General features: G+C 36.9%; 1 protein-coding gene across 2 annotated transcripts; it reads left to right on the plus strand.

Moving 5' to 3' along the window:
- The first annotated feature begins 807 nt into the window (after window positions 1-807).
- Window positions 808-16,390, plus strand: LOC131938187 (proteoglycan 4). 2 transcript variants are annotated; one of them, XM_059296100.1, is made up of 10 exons: window positions 808-912; window positions 3,254-3,519; window positions 4,259-4,362; window positions 4,718-4,841; window positions 5,820-5,945; window positions 6,895-7,140; window positions 8,650-8,750; window positions 10,055-10,205; window positions 12,353-12,451; window positions 13,588-16,390. In XM_059296100.1, exons 2-10 carry the CDS (start codon window positions 3,260-3,262, stop codon window positions 16,268-16,270), a joined length of 3,894 nt encoding a protein of 1,297 aa, XP_059152083.1. In that variant the 5' UTR covers window positions 808-912; window positions 3,254-3,259; the 3' UTR covers window positions 16,271-16,390. The 2 variants fall into 2 exon arrangements, with proteins under 2 accessions (XP_059152083.1, XP_059152082.1); XM_059296099.1 differs by lacking the exon at window positions 808-912 and adding an exon at window positions 1,137-1,270.
- Window positions 16,391-18,084: the final 1,694 nt, after the last annotated feature.

Below are 18,084 nucleotides of genomic sequence, written 5' to 3' on the forward strand. Positions count from 1 at the left end.
GGACGGTGGGCGCATTCTTAAATGCTGTGCAAACCCCTACATCCTCACAATACAGGAGAGACGCCTGAAAGAAACACTGTAATGGCGAATCTTGATTGGACCAACTTTCATTTTCCGAATCATTCAGATGATTTGAATTTGATGCCTTCTCCGTAAACTCTTTTCTGCTGCCGTACCGCGGCTGGGTGTTGTGTCTTTGACAAACACAAGTGAGAGTTCTAAATCCGTGAGAAAATTCTTCTGAAGATTAACATGTAGCAGAAGCGTAGCGAGGGCGAGGATGGGGGAGGGGGGGGGGTGCTGGCCGCACCGGGTGACACCATTTAGGGGGGGGGTGACACCAAGGCAAAAAATTGCCAAATTTTCAGACGAAAAATGCTTTTTTGCCTGTCCCATTAATAATTTTATGTACAAATTTAGTAATTTTATATATATATATATATATATATATATATATATATTAATGTATAGATCTAGATCAAGCTTAGCAAAAAATCTATAACTATAACCTAGGCTACAACAGATTATGTTTCGACGATCTAAAAATACTTAAAATAGGTCTCTTATAACTTAGAAGTGAATAGTCACTAATTTCTCATACCGAGATTCTGATGCATACGCTCATAACTTGATCAGCCATAATTCTTTAATTACGTAAAATACAAAACTTGTAGGATGAGGTGCAAGATATAGATTCTAGATCTAAAAATGTCACATGTTAAATACATGTGAATGGCCGCCATCTCGCATTTTTGTCTACAGCGCCATCTGCCATTAATGAAGCTTACCGCGCAATCTCGCATTCCGCAGTTTCTATGATATATAGATCTAGATCTAGGCCCGATCTGATTATTATCATTTTTAATCGTTATTGTGCCAGCTTATTTTTACAAAACACAAGCTCATATAAAGGTTGGTAATTTCTAGGAAACATAGGAAAAAGAGATCTAAAATAGTAGATTTATCTCTAGTTTTGATAGTTAAAAAAAACAATAAAATACAGGATTTAGTTTTTACTATTTTTAGTCTATTTTCTTTGCTTCGACCTAAAAACCACGCAATATTTCTAAAATAGGACAGAGTAGCCTCTCTTTTACGGAATATGAACTACTGCGCATGTGCGTTGATTTTGCGAAGTACACAAGGAATGATTTTTAATGTCGGCTGGAAACTTCTCGTGTTAAGCAAAAATTTAAACGTGCATATACGCAAATTGCTTCTTGTTTATGTAAAATAGATCTAGATTCTAGATTAGTCATTCACGACTTCTGTAAGTAAAATTCAGGCCATCTTAGTACTTAAATGTTAGATCTAGAAAATCGAGTTACACTAGATCTAGTATTTGAAGGTAAAAGTCTAGAGGCTAGGCTATTACAAAACTAAGTCATCGCGAACCCGCCTATAGTTTTAGCGGGAGACGTGCGCGCTAGCAACCATTTTCTGTTTGACCTATTTTAGTATTTTTGGTAGTTAGGCCTAGGGCCTATACTAGTTTATCTAGATCTAGTCTAGATCTAGAGAAGATCTAGATTCTAGTCTAGGCCTAGAAAAAGATAGATGCACTAGGTCTAGATATCTAGATCTAGATCTGGATTCAAGTAGTGACTAGTCACTAGTCTTACAATTTGACACAACTTAGATCTAAATCTATATTTAGATCAGGCCTAGATCTAGAACAGACATAGATCTATAGTTTATAGTGTCTAGATCTAATCTAGATCTAGATCTAGATCTGTATGTCTAGTCTAGTGACCTAGATCTAGATTTAGTCTGAGTCTAATCTTAGGCCTATTCATCTTTTTTCTTTGCAGTACACATTTTTTCAACATCCTACTATAACTATTCCTACTCCCTAGGAATAGTTTACTCCCTAAACTAAACCACCCTTTTTAAGGCTAAGCCCTAGATTCATAGGGGATAGGGGAGATGCCAGCCTTTAAGGCCTAATTATTTAATGCAGTTTTTTGTTATGAATTTTTTGAAGTGGAAAATTCCTGAAACGGTTTCAGTGAAACCACATCAAATTGCAAAAATTGTACAATTTTTGTGTGTAGGCTAGAGAATATTCAGAATAAGGTGACTACTCTGAAGAAACTTCTTCTTCCAAAGCTAGTCTGGCAGGCAGATGATGAAACACGCAATGACCTTAATACTAATAGATGCTAAAAAAAATTTTGGGGAGTGGTGGGGGCTGTACACTAGTTAAAGTATATATTTTCTATATAAATTCTATTTCTTTAGGCCTAGAGGGAATGGGGTTCTGCCCCCACAGAAGAGATGCCTGAATGCAACTTTTGTCAAATTTGAGTTTAGGTGCAAGGTTTAGGGCTACAACTATATTTAGTATCAAGTTGCAAGTAACTATGTGTAGATCAAGGTTACCAGATAATGTGGGAATATCTACATTTAGCATCTATACACAAAATAGAATGGCATCAGTGATTATTGAAGCAGAGAACAATACACAATAATAATGACATAGTTGGTAATAGACAAAAAAAACCTTAATTAGTCTAATTTCAGAAGTAAATGTAGATGTACAAAACAAATGCTGAAAAGTAATATATATAGTAAGTGTTAGTATCAGGATTAAGGTTGGGGTTAGGTGTATTATTTCAAGTTAAACTTCCAAATCTGGAAAAAATGCCGATTATGGATAAAAATCTGTTTTCAATTACTTTTTTCGTTTCCTGTTAAGTTTGAAGTTGAGGTGGTGATTTTGGTTTGGTTTAGAGAACAAGACAACACTATCAACCTAGTTCCCATTGTATTTCTCCCTCAACAAGCCATTTATCTAATAAAGAAACACTCTTTGACAAAAGAACATTGGGGGGGGGGAGCAATATCGTCCATCAAATTTTGACTTCAAGCAGAATATATTCGTAATCAGATACTTAAATAGTGCAGTCCAAAAGAACTTCTAATTCTATCATTTATCCTAAATAGTAAAAATTAATGTAATGTATAAAACTTAGGTATATATTTAAAAAGCCAATAGAATGCCCAGAAAAGATCAAATTATCCAGTAGCTCTACTATAGATTTAATCTAACAATTGCATCCAACTTGGGCCCAATCCTATTTACCATGTCTACATATTGTCTTGTGAGAAGCCATATGCCTAATTTTATTACAATTTTTATTTATTTTTACATTTTGCATAAAATTAAAATCTTCTTCGGCCTAAGGTATCACTACAATTTTATTTAAGCTTTACAATGTTCTTGATCAAATTTATTTATGTCTTGTTTCAGACAATCATGGCAAAAGAAATGTCTTTAAAAGAAAAAGATGAGTTTGAAACGTGGGAGGATTTTTTCAGAGCGGTGGAAAAATATTCTGAGGAAACCTACCAACCCATGGTTAAAAGCTCAGCGAAGCTCTGCTCCTCAATGAACAAGGGATTGAAGGATAGAAAATTCAAACCTTACCCTCTTCATATGAAATACAGTTATTTTTGTTACAAGTGCAGTCATGGTGGGAGCTATAAGAGTCATGGTCAAGGGAAAAGGCATTACGTGTAAGTAAAGAATTTCCTCAGTTGTAAACCAATGGACAAGGAAAAAGGCATTACGTGTAAGTAAAGAATTTCCTCAGTTGTAAACATGTAGACAAGGGAAAAGGCATTATGTGTAAGTAAAGAATATCCTCAGTTGTAAACCATCATGGAAGATGAAAAGTGTATTATGGGTCAGTGAAAACAGTTCACTTTCTGATGTCGATGCATGCTACCTAGCTCTGATAGTTAGCAGTCTTGAGCCTGGGACATTTAAGGTGGCTGTACACACAATATGATTTCGGAGAAACATATGAACTCTATGGGACATTCCGATCTAAAAGTCTGTTTTCAAAGAAATCCCTTAGGTAAATCAGTGTGTAGTTTTAATTAATGTAAATTAAGTAAATTATAGTTACAAAAAACAAATTAATTGCCATGATATGATGATATGGCAGGTAAAGTTCTCCTGTTTTAGTGACCTCGACTTGTGAAGTGATAATGTAGTCATCATTTGAACCAGCCACCTTTAGATTCCCTAACCTGAGTCAGATACCCATCAGAGCTGGGTGGGTTCAGGGACTTTCTGAAGACTACCATTCATCTGGGCCATCATCTCACACATATATTGTAATAATTTATATAAAATGATATTATTGGTATTATGTTTTTCTTTTTGTTAAAATCATATTTATAAAGTAAGAAAAAAATGTTTTTTTTCTGTTCGTTTTGTTGTTTTGTGACATTTACTTTTGTGTTTTAGATCACAGAAGATGGACTGCCCTGCAAAAATATATGCCTGTCTGACCAAGGATAGAAAAAGAATTTATGTTAAACATTTGGTACCCCTTCATAACCATGAAATAAGTGAGTACTTTTGTCTTTGTATATTCCTCTTTTGTTATCTCTTTTTAAAGATAGTCGTGGTTGTAGATAATTCAATCGTACTTTGCTTGAGAATTGTTTTTAATACTAAATTGGCAGGCTGTGCTTTAAAAAAAAAAATCAAATGTAATTACAATAGAAACCAAACAATATCTATATCTGGTCAATTTTTAAATATGTTTTCACTTGAATAATTCTGACCCATTAATAATGCTCTCCCCAGCACTGATTCCACGAGAGTAATTCCATAATATAATACAGAAATTTGTTCATGTTACTATTGACGTTAGTGCTTATTTGGCATTTGAGGTTGTCATTACCTGTTAATTTGTTACAGGCAAAGACTGGAAAGAGAAATGGAGGGTGAAACGCAATGCCTACATGAAGAAGAAAAGAGAACTTCACATGCAGCACATGAACTGCCACTGTAATGAGGACTCAGATGAGGCAACCCCAGGGAGGTTTGTGAACCCTGTAGTACTTGGTGTGTTTGTTGGCAAGTCTTTGGTTTTCTTTGTTGTAATTTATTCATTTGCTTGATTTTGTTTGTCTGGTATTTTATTTATGTTTGCCAGCGAAGGTTTTTTTTTGTGAGTAAATCATTGATTGGTTTGTCACCTATTCTTTGATTGGTTTGTCTAGTATTTTAGTTTTGTTTGTCATTAAATCATTGATTGGATTGTCAGCAATTCTTTAATTTGTTTGTCTAGTATTTTAGTCTTGTTTGTCAGTGATGGTTTAGACTGTGGCTGTAATTATTCATTTTATATTCAATTTTTTTGCAGTGTTTATTTTTATAATTATTTTGTGAGTTGCTTAGCTTACGGTTTTTAAAGACATTCAATCCATCAAATTTTATTACATTGTTGATTTTTATAATTATTTTATGAGTTGCTTAGCTTACAGTTTTTAAAGACATTTATCAATCAAACCTTATCTCTAGGGATCGTTAAGACACCATATTTGATTTATTCATAACTTTTTGCCACCTGTCCTGGTGCTCTGAGTAATCCTGCAACAGAAAACCTAGTCTGATCTTTTATGTTTATGCCTACCATTATTCTCTCTGTCTTGGCACAATGCCATGCATTATTGTTTTGGTTAAAGCACAGGTTCTTAAAGACATTAGGTCATATATTATTCCCTACAGATTTTAAAACTAATGTTTAAAAATATTTCTGTTTAGAATTGCTGTCATATATTATGTTTAGAATTGCTGTTCTGCTTATGATGTTGTCTTACTTGTTTTCTTGGAAAATGGCATCTTTATAATGTTTTTACTAGAACATTTCACTTGTTAAATTTTAAAATGCTCGTTTTTTAATTACTCTTTTAGTAGTAATGTAATTTCCCTAATCAAGTGATAAGTTGTGTGGTTTCCCTAATCAAGGGATAAGTTATGTGGCAGATGTTGAACATAACTTCCCTTATCTCCCCAGTTCAGTGACTGTAACAGAAGGGACAGAACTGGCTTGCATCAAACAAGAGCCAGTTACCTCAGACACAGAGGAGATGCCACCAGCTGATACGGCTGAAGCTAACAAGGATGGTGCTGGGGCTAAGAGGTAGGCAATTTAACTGACAGTATGAATAAGTAGGCAAGTTAACTGACAATACAAGCAAGTAGGCAATTTAAATGACAGTATGAACAAGTAGGCAAGTGAATGGACTGTATGAACAAATAGGCAATTTAACTGACAATATGAACAAATTGGCAAGTGAACTGACAATATGAACAAGTAGGCAATTTTACTGACATTATGAACAAGTTGGCAAGTTAACTGACAGTATGAATAAGTAGGCAAGTTTATTGACACTAAATAAATAGGCAAGTGAACTGATAATTTGAACAACTGACTTATGGTTGATTGCAATATGACATTGATATTGTTTGAAAGTGTTATTTTATTTTTTTAACAAAACATCTGGTAAAGATCTATTAAAGCTCATCATTTTATAATACTGAATTTTTATTTTGCTAATTCTGGTTATGTGTGATTGATTCTTTTCTTTATTATCATTAATTAACAAATATTAGTATGGAATGCCAATTACAGAAATCCTGGTTTAATCTCAGTGTGGTTCTCTGCTGAACTTGTAGTATCTGTCCTGCATTAATTATTTTTATTAGTGTCTGTTGTTTAAATTAGATGGCATGGCCAAGTTGTAAAGAGCTATACTTCTAAACCAAAAGTCTCAAGTTCAGATCCCTGAGTCCACCCAGCTGTGATGGGTACCTTAAATAAATCTGGCTGGTCATATTGCTGACGAAACATCCCACTGTATGCAAACATCATTGTAACAGATGAACACTACTTCATCTGCTTCATGTATCTTTCGCATGAACTGGAGAAGATGATATTGTTATTTAAACTCTAGTTGGGTCATAAAAATGTTTTAAGCCATAGGTGACCCCCCACACCCCGTAGTTTAAAGACTGCCATAAATAATTTTTCCTTTAATTATCCTTGTACCCTATTCAACTGCTTGATATCCTTCAATCTTATTCAACAGCTCGAGTGATATTCTACATCTAAGAGACGAGTTTGCCACATGGGAGCTGTTTTTCGGTGCCGTGAATGATTACATCAGTGCTAGCCGTCAGCAGATGGTGAAGAACTCCTGCAAGACAACCGTCACAGCTAACACTGTTTTGAAGGAGGGTGGCACCCCTTACCCAACCAGTTTCAAATATGTTTTCTACTCATTCCGCTGTCAGCTTGGTGAGAAGTTTAAAACTCATGACAAGGGGGAGAATCAGTGAGTTGTTTCCCTTGTTTGATGCTAGTTATTGTTCTTTTTTTGTATGTATTTTTCTGATTTAAATATGAATTATTAGTTTTAGTTAATGAACCTCTTTTTAGATGAGGTTAGATAACAAAGGGTGCCATGATTTTTAGACCTGACTCATTAAATGCGTGTAATATTTTTATTTTTAAATTTATTATGTTGTTATACAGATTGTAGTGTGAGAGGGTTACTGATACTTAATGGTTCATGAAACTATTTTTTTAAAAACTGGCCCATCTGCAGGCAGATGTTTACATCCATGTGCTACTAGAGAGGAATCATTCTAACTTATAACAGGGCTACCTACTTAGTAGTTTTTCTCCATTTGTATACACTTTTGTCATGTTGCTGTGGTGCTTTGCCTATGTTGTAACCCTTACAGATTTGCCTTCGCTAACAAGTTTCAAAAGCTAGTTTTTACTATGGCTCTAAACTTGACCCTCTAAAAACGATTTTTGAAATGTTGCTTCGTAGCTTTAATTCCCTTGCACAGTGGGTTGTTCACAGGTCACAGAGGTGTAGTGTAGGTGATCTACAGTGACTAATGGCGAAAACGTTATAAACTCTACCTGTACTATGTCAAGTTTGTTTACAGGTCACTGAGGTGTAGTGTAGGTATCCTGCCGTGACTAATGGTGAAAATGTTAATAAACTCTACCTGTACTGTGTCAAGTTTCTTTACAGGTCACTGAGGTGTAGTGTACGTATCCTGCCGTGACTAATGGCGAAAATGTTAATAAACTCTACCTGTACTGTGTCAAGTTTGTTTACAGGTCACTGAGGTGTAGTGTACGTATCCTGCCGTGACTAATGGCGAAAATGTTAATAAACTCTATCTGTACTGTGTCAAGTTTCTTTACAGGTCACTGAGGTGTAGTGTACGTATCCTGCCGTGACTAATGGTGAAAATGTTAATAAACTCTACCTGTACTATGTCAAGTTTCTTTACAGGTCACTGAGGTGTAGTGTACGTATCCTGCCGTGACTAATGGTGAAAATGTTAATAAACTCTACCTGTACTGTGTCAAGTTTCTTTACAGGTCACAGAGGTGTAGTGTAGGTGATCAACAGTGGCTAATGGTGAAAATGTTAATAAACTCTATCTGTACTGTGTCAAGTTTCTTTACAGGTCACACAGAGGTGTAGTGTAGGTGATCAACAGTGACTAATGGTGAAAATGTTAATAAACTCTATCTGTACTGTGTCAAGTTTGTTTACAGGTCACTGAGGTGTAGTGTACGTATCCTGCTGTGACTAATGGCGAAAATGTTAATAAACTCTATCTGTACTGTGTCAAGTTTCTTTACAGGTCACTGAGGTGTAGTGTACGTATCCTGCTGTGACTAATGGTGAAAATGTTAATAAACTCTACCTGTACTGTGTCAAGTTTCTTTACAGGTCACAGAGGTGTAGTGTATGTGATCAAAAATAACTAAAGATGAAAGTGTTGAATTCTACTTATACTATTATTGTTCTCAGGTCTGAGAGGCTGGGCTGCCCCGCCCGGATTTACGCATGTCTAAACAAGGCCAGGGACAAAATAGTGATCAAACAGCTGGACCTTGCTCACAACCACGAATGTATGTAGCATTTCTTTTTTTAGATTTTGTTACTATATCGTCATCTTTTTCATTTGCGCACAAGATACATTGGGCAGGTGGTGTAGAGTTTACCTGTTTCAATGACCTCAGCACTCAAGGGGAGTGTGTGGTCAGCACTATGCCAATCTGCCTTTACTTCTCTAATGTGAGTCAGGTTCAGTTTTTAACTTCCTCACAAATTAAAAGAAATTGGATACCATATAAGCTGTCAGAAAAAACTCCAACTATGCTGATTTGAGGCTAAGCATTTTAATTGCAGCAAAAACAGTTATTTTGAATATGCAGACTGTATGCCTGTTTCAGATTTATACATTTTGCATGTATTTTAGGCGTCATCCATAAATAATGGGGTTGGGTCAGCCAGTCTTTTATGATGAGTTGGAAAGAGGGAATAAATTAATTTGATATAAAAAAAAATTCTTAAGAACAAAAATGTTAAATGATGTTTCTTTCATTAGAATTATTGTTAATTGGGGATGGATCTTTTATAAAATGTGTGGAACTTAATGTGATAATTACCAAGGAGATTATTGGTTCTTTTGGATTGATTTGTTTCTCTTAAAAATATTTTTGGGTTTTTGACTTTACAAAACTGAATGGTAGTAAGATTTGTACTAGTCTTAAATTGCTGGTTTCTTATCTAGTGCATAGGAAAATAGAAAGGAATGTTTGTTCTTGAACAATTGTGGGAACCCAGTTTAAAAAAAAAAAAGAAGAAGGCTCTGATCTTCCAGGGGGAAGTATTTCTGCCCAGCTTACTTACATGAATATATATCTTTAACTTCTAGAACCGAGACTGTTTTTGTGACCTACCAAAACAAACAATAGATGTTCAGACTATAAAATAATTCCTGCTGTAATTTATACAAATTTGTAACTGTATTCTGTCACTTGTAGCAGAGTTGTTATATGGTTTAATGCCTATAATAAATCATTATAGCTTAATAGTGATGGAAATATTTTAAAAATTATCACTATAAAAGTAAAATGTGAATTTTATTATCTTTTCAAGTTCGTGCCCTAGACACATGGGGCAGATTACCTCATGGGGGTAGTGTTGTCAACATTGTGTCCTGTCGCTTTAGTTACCCTAACTTGAGTTAAGAACTCATTAGACCTAGGTGGACTCATGAAATCCTAAAGAATTGAACCCATGACCTGCACTTGAGATTTACAGTTGGCTCTACCACTTGATGATGCTGTCCCTTAATTTTACAATTTTTAAAAATATTTCTCCTATATATGGCTTTATTGGGTTTTTTTTTTCAAATTTATTCCTGCAGGTGAAGACTGGCTGGAGAAATGTAATAGACATAGAAATGCCTACTACAAGAAGAAGAGGGATCTACAGAAATGTGCATGTCATAAAACTGTACCAGATGTCACAGCCACTGATATGTTTGAGAATCTGGCTCAAGAATATATAGAGAAAAAGTGAGTGGGTTTATAGTATACCATGCTAGGTGGTGGTTAAAAGAAATATACATGTCATAAAACTGTACCACATGGCACACCCAGCGGTATGTTTGAGAATCTGGCTCAAGAATATATAGAGAAAAAGTGAGTGGGTTTATAGTATACCATGCTAGGTGGTGGTTAAAAGAAATATACATGTCATAAAACTGTACCACATGGCACACCCAGCGGTATGTTTGAGAATCTGGCTCAAGAATATATAGAGAAAAAGTGAGTGGGTTTATAGTATACCATGCTAGGTGGTGGTTAAAAGAAATATACATGTCATAAAACTGTACCACATGGCACACCCAGCGGTATGTTTGAGAATCTGGCTCAAGAATATATAGAGAAAAAGTGAGTGGGTTTATAGTATACCATGCTAGGTGGTGGTTAAAAGAAATATACATGTCATAAAACTGTACCACATGGCACACCCAGCGGTATGTTTGAGAATCTGGCTCAAGAATATATAGAGAAAAAGTGAGTGGGTTTATAGTATACCATGCTAGGTGGTGGTTAAAAGAAATATACATGTCATAAAACTGTACCACATGGCACACCCAGCGGTATGTTTGAGAATCTGGCTCAAGAATATATAGAGAAAAAGTGAGTGGGTTTATAGTATACCATGCTAGGTGGTGGTTAAAAGAAATATACATGTCATAAAACTGTACCACATGGCACACCCAGCGGTATGTTTGAGAATCTGGCTCAAGAATATATAGAGAAAAAGTGAGTGGGTTTATAGTATACCATGCTAGGTGGTGGTTAAAAGAAATATACATGTCATAAAACTGTACCACATGGCACACCCAGCGGTATGTTTGAGAATCTGGCTCAAGAATATATTGAGAAAAAGTGAGTGGGTTTATAGTATACCATGCTAGGTGGTAGTGGTTATGGGACTTAAATGGTGGGTAAATAGTTTTTATGGACGACTTAACGTATGGGTTGGGGACAGCATGGTCACATGGTAGAGCATTCAGCTACAAGCCTGAAGGTCTTGTGTTTGGCTCTTAGTGCTAACTGTAGGGTGTCACAGAGTCTACCCAGCTTTGATGGGTACCCGACTCTCGTTGGGAAAGAAAAGATGGCTACTCATAGTGATGACCACACCACCCCTTTATATGCTGAGGTTAAGAAACATAAACTCTACTGTAAGTGCCCTATGGATCTTTAGCAACTGTATCTGCCCAATGGATCTTTAGGTCTAAATGGATAGTTGTACTTATCCTGTTAGGCCAAACATAGAAGGTTGCTATTCCTGGCTGATGTCAATTCTTTTGACTTCAATGAAGATATAGGGGAAATGTGTGTGAGACCATGGGACTTGTATGGAAGGTCAAGGTTTTATGGTTGACCTTACAGATGGTTGATTAATATTGGGGGGAAAAATGATTGGTTTTATAATACTGGATATAAATTGATGATGGTACTGGTTATGAGACTTGGTATGATTATAGTGTGGCTTTACTGATAGGTAATATTTTGAGAACACGTAAGTTGGGTTATGGTATTTTGCTAAACCGAAAAGTCTTGAGTTCGAACCCTCGGGCAGATGAGGCTCGTTATCTGGGGACATCCCTTCTTCTATGAGAGACAACACCAAAAATCAAATAAATTGTATAGTATTTGTGTGAAGGTGAAGGGTGGTTATGAAACTTATAGTGTGATTGAGTGTTTAGTACTGGCTTGTGGGTATAATAGGACATATATGGAATGTATAAGAAATAAGGTGGATTTCTGCCAGCTCATCAATGGAGAAAAAGTATGTAGGTTGATCTTTTGTAATATTACAAAAAAATTCTTGCTGCATATGTTCTGTATGTAGATAGTATGGGTTGATTATTAGTTAATTATCAGTGGAGATTAGGCTTATACTAATTCCACAATAACACGAGGTAATAACATTTTACACTGTAGGCCTATTGTCGTTGGCATTGTTTTTTAATAGAACTTCTATATGTACTATACTCAATTTGCTTGCTTTTTTTTTATTTGGGAAATTCAGTTTTTTTTTCTTTTTAGAAAAAATGTTGTTTTGTGTTCTCTTGAGTTGCATGATTTAAACTGGAAATGTTAGAAAAAAAGAAACTGATAATTTTTCTTCTCTTATTTTCCAGTTTGCCCAGTGTAATTGTACAAAATCATCATGACTACTGCAAGCCTGAGCCAGCGAGTCCACCTGCGGAGGATAATGATCAGGACTTGGATCAGCACAAGTAAGGGCAGAGTTTTAATTAATTTAAAGGACAAACTATTGTTTGGGATTTGTGTCATAAACACAATAATATTGACAGTGCTGGTTAAGGTTTTCGGAAGAAATAAAAATCTGGGTTCTTGGTAGGACAACACCATTGAGGTTGACTATCTGCTGTATGTAACTTTCATTAGGTGAAGAATAGAAGGCAGAGTGAAGGATATTTGACCTACTGTAGAATTTTTACAGTTCATCATTATTAACAATTAGAAATAAAAAAGATTTTTTTTGCACAGCAGAAAAAAAACCACATTTCTGTACCCTCTTGACCCTTAGGTCTTGACCCTTAAAATTCCTGTTCCCCTTGTGGTAAATGTTCACACCACAAATTCTAAGAATATAAAAAAGCATCTTTTTATTATTTTAATGGACATTAATATACAAGTTCATTGCCAATACTTTTACTTAGTATGCCGTGTGGACTTAGTTAACATGCTGATTAAGTTTTCAATACTCTTCCTTCTTTGTAAATTGCAAATAACAGAAAATAAAAATTTCTTGTTTTTTGGAGCTTAGTATAAGGGAAATAGTATTCACGACATCCTTTATTAATATCTTATTTTTATTTACTGTCTGGGTAAGGTGTCTAGATATATCAGTTGGCTGGGGACATTTTTAAACCTGAACCAAAAATGCAGTATCAGGTTCAAAGGGTTAGCTTTTAGCAAGTTTGTTGGTTCCTATAATATATTGAAACTTATTTTATTTCAACGGCACATTACCTAATTTACTATAATTATTTACCTAGTTAATCAATATTAGAAATTTAAAAACTGGCATACAAATGTTTATAATAACAAGATTTTGATGACAGTTATAAAAAAAATAAGCTTTCTTTAACTATTTTAAATATTTTTTTATAAACAACATACACCTTACAGTTTACAAATTTAAGTGACTCAAAAAAGTTATATAACAAATCTTTTAAATAATATATTTAAAAAAAAAGGAAATATAATTACTTGTAGGGGGGAACATTAATTTTAACCAAAGTATTTACTAAATTTTTTAAAGACCTTTTAGCATGTCCACTAATGTCAGGTTTAAGATTTCAATTATGACAACGATAAAAGTGAGAATAATTCTTTCCTTTTACAGGCTTGTGATAGTGGAACCTACTTTTGAAGAAATCACACGTACTGGTGTGGTTAACGAGGCCAAGCTCGTTAACCTAATGCCTTGTCCGATCAGGATCCCACAGGTGGACGATGAGAGCAACGTCTGCGTCAACAGTGAGAGCATACATCTAACAAATCTAGAGCTGATGAAAGCCACCAGCTTGGGAAAGAAGAAGCAGCCCAGCAAACCTGAGAAAGAGAAACGCACAAGCCAGGCAGGTGAGGAGAAGCAGACGCAGCCGGAAAGAAAGCAGAGAGCTGGGGTAAAGAGGAAACTTTCCAGCCCAGAGAAGGGTAACTCCACACACGAGGATAAACCCGCTAGCTCGGAAGCGAAGAAACTTAAAAGTACAGACAAAAAGAAGCCCAGTAGTGAGCCCAGCTCAGGAAAGAAACAAACTTCCAGCGATAAAAAGCAAAACGCCTCTGATGACAAAAAATCCAAAGCCGATGAAGATAACAAAGAAATAGCCGCAGATAGTAAAAGTTCTGATACCACAGAGCATCAGAAGGAAGCAGGCGCAGATAACCAAACACCACCCAGTGCAGAAAGCTCTAAACCCAAATCAACCATCACTTTATTTGACCTGTTTTCACTGACTGACAACCAAATGGAAACCCAGAAGAAGACCAAAGCAGCAGACGTGTTAAAAAACACAAACACCTACAACGTTAAATTTAAAAGTAACGACAGCTCGAAACCTAAAAGCCCTGTCAAAATCCTACCTAAAATTACAGACAGTATTCAACCCCCCAGCGCAGATAAAAAGTCTAAAACTCCAGACAGTAGTAAATCTCCCAAAGCAGATAAAGCCCAGTCTAAAGTACCGGGTGCTAAACAGCCATCTACTGCTGAAGTTGACAAATCTACAAGCCAAGATCCCCCAAGCAGTGAACTGCGTGCTGCATCAGCCTTCACGTTAAACAAATTAGTCGCTATGATCGGGAAAAAACGACCAAACTACAACAGCAACCTCATCAATGCTGAAAAGATTGTGCACCCACCTCGAACAAATATTACAACAGGTAACGTTAACTCAAAACCGTTAAACACGGTTAATGGGCTACCTGTTGTAACATTAAACGATTTATTTGAAATGTTTGGGAACAAAAACAGCCCAAGCAAAGGCAAAACAGCTGGTAATAAAGCGCAGCCGGGGTCAACAACGGCTGCTGATCCAAGGCCAATCATCACATTAAACGATTTGTTTGAAGTGTTCGGGACTAAGAAAAAACCAAACGCAGGCCAAACAAAGTCCACAGCTTCTGTAGCGCAATCAGCAACATCTGCTAAGGGTACTCACAGTAAACAAGTTGTCACGTCAAGTAAGCAGCCTACAGCATTGACTGTTGCTCTATCTTCCAATCAAGATATCCCTACACCAAGTAAGCAGCCAACAAAGTCTACAGTTGCCCCATCCACCAATCAAGATATCCCTACATCAAGTAAGCAGCCAACAAAGTCTACTGTTGCTCCATCCACCAATCCTGATATTCCTACACCAAATAAGCAGGCTCCTGCCTTGACTGTTGCCAAAAAAGATGTTACAATACCTCACAAGCAGGCTTCAGGGTCAACAAAACAAGATACTCCTACATCGAGTAAGCCGGGCCCAGCATTGACTGTTACCTTAACTGACCAAAAACTTGTTGCCATATCTAACCAACCGGCCTCAGCATTGACTGTTATTGCATCTAATCAAGATGTTACAACACCTAACAAGCCGGCTCCAGCATTAACTAGTGTAACATCAGCCAACACAGATGATACAAAGCCTATCATCATATCCTCAACATCAGGTGCCGACACAACAGCGAACAAAACTGTGCTGAACCCCAGCAAGCAATATTCCCTCCTGGCTGAGAAACTTCAACCCAGTAAAGCTGCGGCTGAGCCGTTCAGTCAGTTGTTGAGAGCAGCAGCCTTCAACACACCAGGCAACAGTAAACCTGCATCTTCAACACCACCTGCCACATCATCTGTGGAACAACCCTCAACATCAGCCAATCATACACTTGACGACGAAAACATGTTTTCCGATGCATCTGACAATGATGAAAAACCTGACACATTTGAAGAACCTGACACATTCGAAGAACCTGACACATTGGAAGAACCTGAAACAGTTGAAGAACCTGACACAGTCAATCATGGACCTATTAAACTATCAGCAGTGAATGTTAACGATGCCAGCACTGACGTCAAAAAATTCATACAAACTTTAACATCCTCAAACGACCCGTACACCAGGAGACCAATCAGCACGGTGATTGTGGTCCCGATCAATAAAAACTTTGGCGGGGCAGGCGCCGCCAATTTAAGAAAAGCACAGAATCACGCCGCCCCGCAGAATCCACCCGCGCCCAACAGAGGCAACAAAGGCCCTGGCACCTCTGACGTGTTTGCCGCTCTCAGTCAAGAACTGGATCCGGACGCGGAGGGGGGTTTGAACATGGAGATGGATGCAAGTACCTGCATGTTCACATTCCTGGCCAAGAAGTTCTACACCTTCTCGCAGCCCACCCAGAAGTGGATGGAGGATGAGTGCTTGAAGTTGTACGTGGAAGCCAAGAGGAGGGACACGTTTATCATGGCGAAGAACCAGCTGCTTCAGGCCAACCAGCCGATTGCACCGGCTACTAACCCTGGTTTGCGAAAGTGACAATTTTGTATTTATGTAAATCTGTATGCTGACTCCGGCATAGAAATTAGAACTGTTGTATTGTTTATGTTGCCTTGTACATAATATGTTTTTGAAGTAAAACATGATTTAAAATGATGTTACTAGAAGTAATATGGTAGTTCTTCAATTCTTTTAAGCGATTAAGAAGTACATAGTTTCTTCTTTAGGTGTGACCTTTAACAAAAATATACCTGTTTTCTTTTTTTTTTATTAACTTAGTGTTATTATCTAGTATACCACTCACCATTAAATATAAGGCTGTTTCTTTATTTACTTGAACTAGCTCCGAGGGTAGGACATTCATCAGTTGACCTAGATCTGAGGATAGGGAATTCCTTGATTGACCTAGATCAAGGGTAGGGCATTCCTTAGTTCAACTTGAACTAGATCAGAGAATTAAGACTTCTTTTACATTTTGACCTAGACCAGAGGGTAGGGCATTCCTTAGTTCAACTTGAACTAGATCAGAGAATTAAGACTTCTTTTACATTTTGACCTAGATCAGAGGGTAGGGCATTCCTTATTCCACCTTGACTACGCTCTAAAGAATATTATTTCACCTTGACTTGGCTCCGAGGGTAGTGTCTGAGGCGGCTGAGATAAAAAAAAAAACAACTGGTGTCCTCTACCCTACCAACATTGGTATCTGGAAAACGTATAATGCGCTTTTGGTTTTTTTTTTGCCTAGAAACATCTGTAAAATGTTAAGTTGTGCGTTTGTCTTTGTCTCTCACTTTTTTTTACTTTGGTACAACATACGGCAGCTTCTATACGACAAACCTACTCCGTCAACTAGTAAAAATAATAGTTTAATTATATAAGTGTCAGCCTACAGCCGGGGGATTGTTATATATATATATATATATATATTGGGAGGGGGGGGGGTCAACTCTATGCCCATCCGCCTTTACATTTCCTAACATGAGTTATGTACCCATCGGGGCTGGGTGGACTCAGGGACGGTCTACTGACTTGAACCCGGATTCGAACTCGAGACTTACGGGTTAGTAGTTTAGCTCTCTACAGCTAGACCACTCCGTCCCTTGGGAAAGTAAAAGCAATTGGACACATTTCTGACCACACTATCCAATCGTATGCCAAGTTAACTTAAACAGGTGAACTCTACTTCGTCTGCCGCATGGACCGCACGGTTCGCAAGGGTAAAACCTTACAAACTAAAACGACCCAATCTATAAAGATCAATGCGTCTAAATAAGATTTTTTTATTGTGTAGAAAATTCCATTAACTAGCCCACCGTCTAATCCGTTGTTTACGTACATATTCGACAACAGATGCACGGTGACAGGCAAGTCGATGTTGATTACAAGGCTGAATACACACCACTTAACGAAGCAGAAAGGTGGTATCGAATGATGAATACGACATCCGAGTTAGCCGTTCAAAATTGTCTCTGGTCTACCATCCGCACAAGGGGTTAAATTGGGGTATCTGTATCTGAGTGGTTGTGTAGATAAAATAGTGATCTTTCAGACTTTTCTTCAGGGGGGGGGGGCATTGGTAAAAAATATATAAGCAATATTTTTTTCTCTTTCGTTGTTGAAGTGGTTGGGGGTGGGGCATTAGACTCTATGCCCCCTCCTTTTCCCCGAAGAAATGCATGAAAGAAGCACTTTCCCGGAATAAATATAGGAAGAAATGCATACTTTAACCATCCATCGCCCCCTCCCGCCCCGGACATTTTATAACCTCCCATCCGCACCCCACCCGGCCACAACCGTCTGAAATAAAAACCCTTTAAAAAAAAGGCGAATTTAATGTTTTAATTTGTGTT

This window comes from Physella acuta, unplaced genomic scaffold (assembly GCF_028476545.2).
Source record: "Physella acuta isolate Inbredline_101_S28 unplaced genomic scaffold, ASM2847654v3 ptg000236l, whole genome shotgun sequence".
NCBI lineage: Eukaryota > Metazoa > Mollusca > Gastropoda > Physidae > Physella > Physella acuta.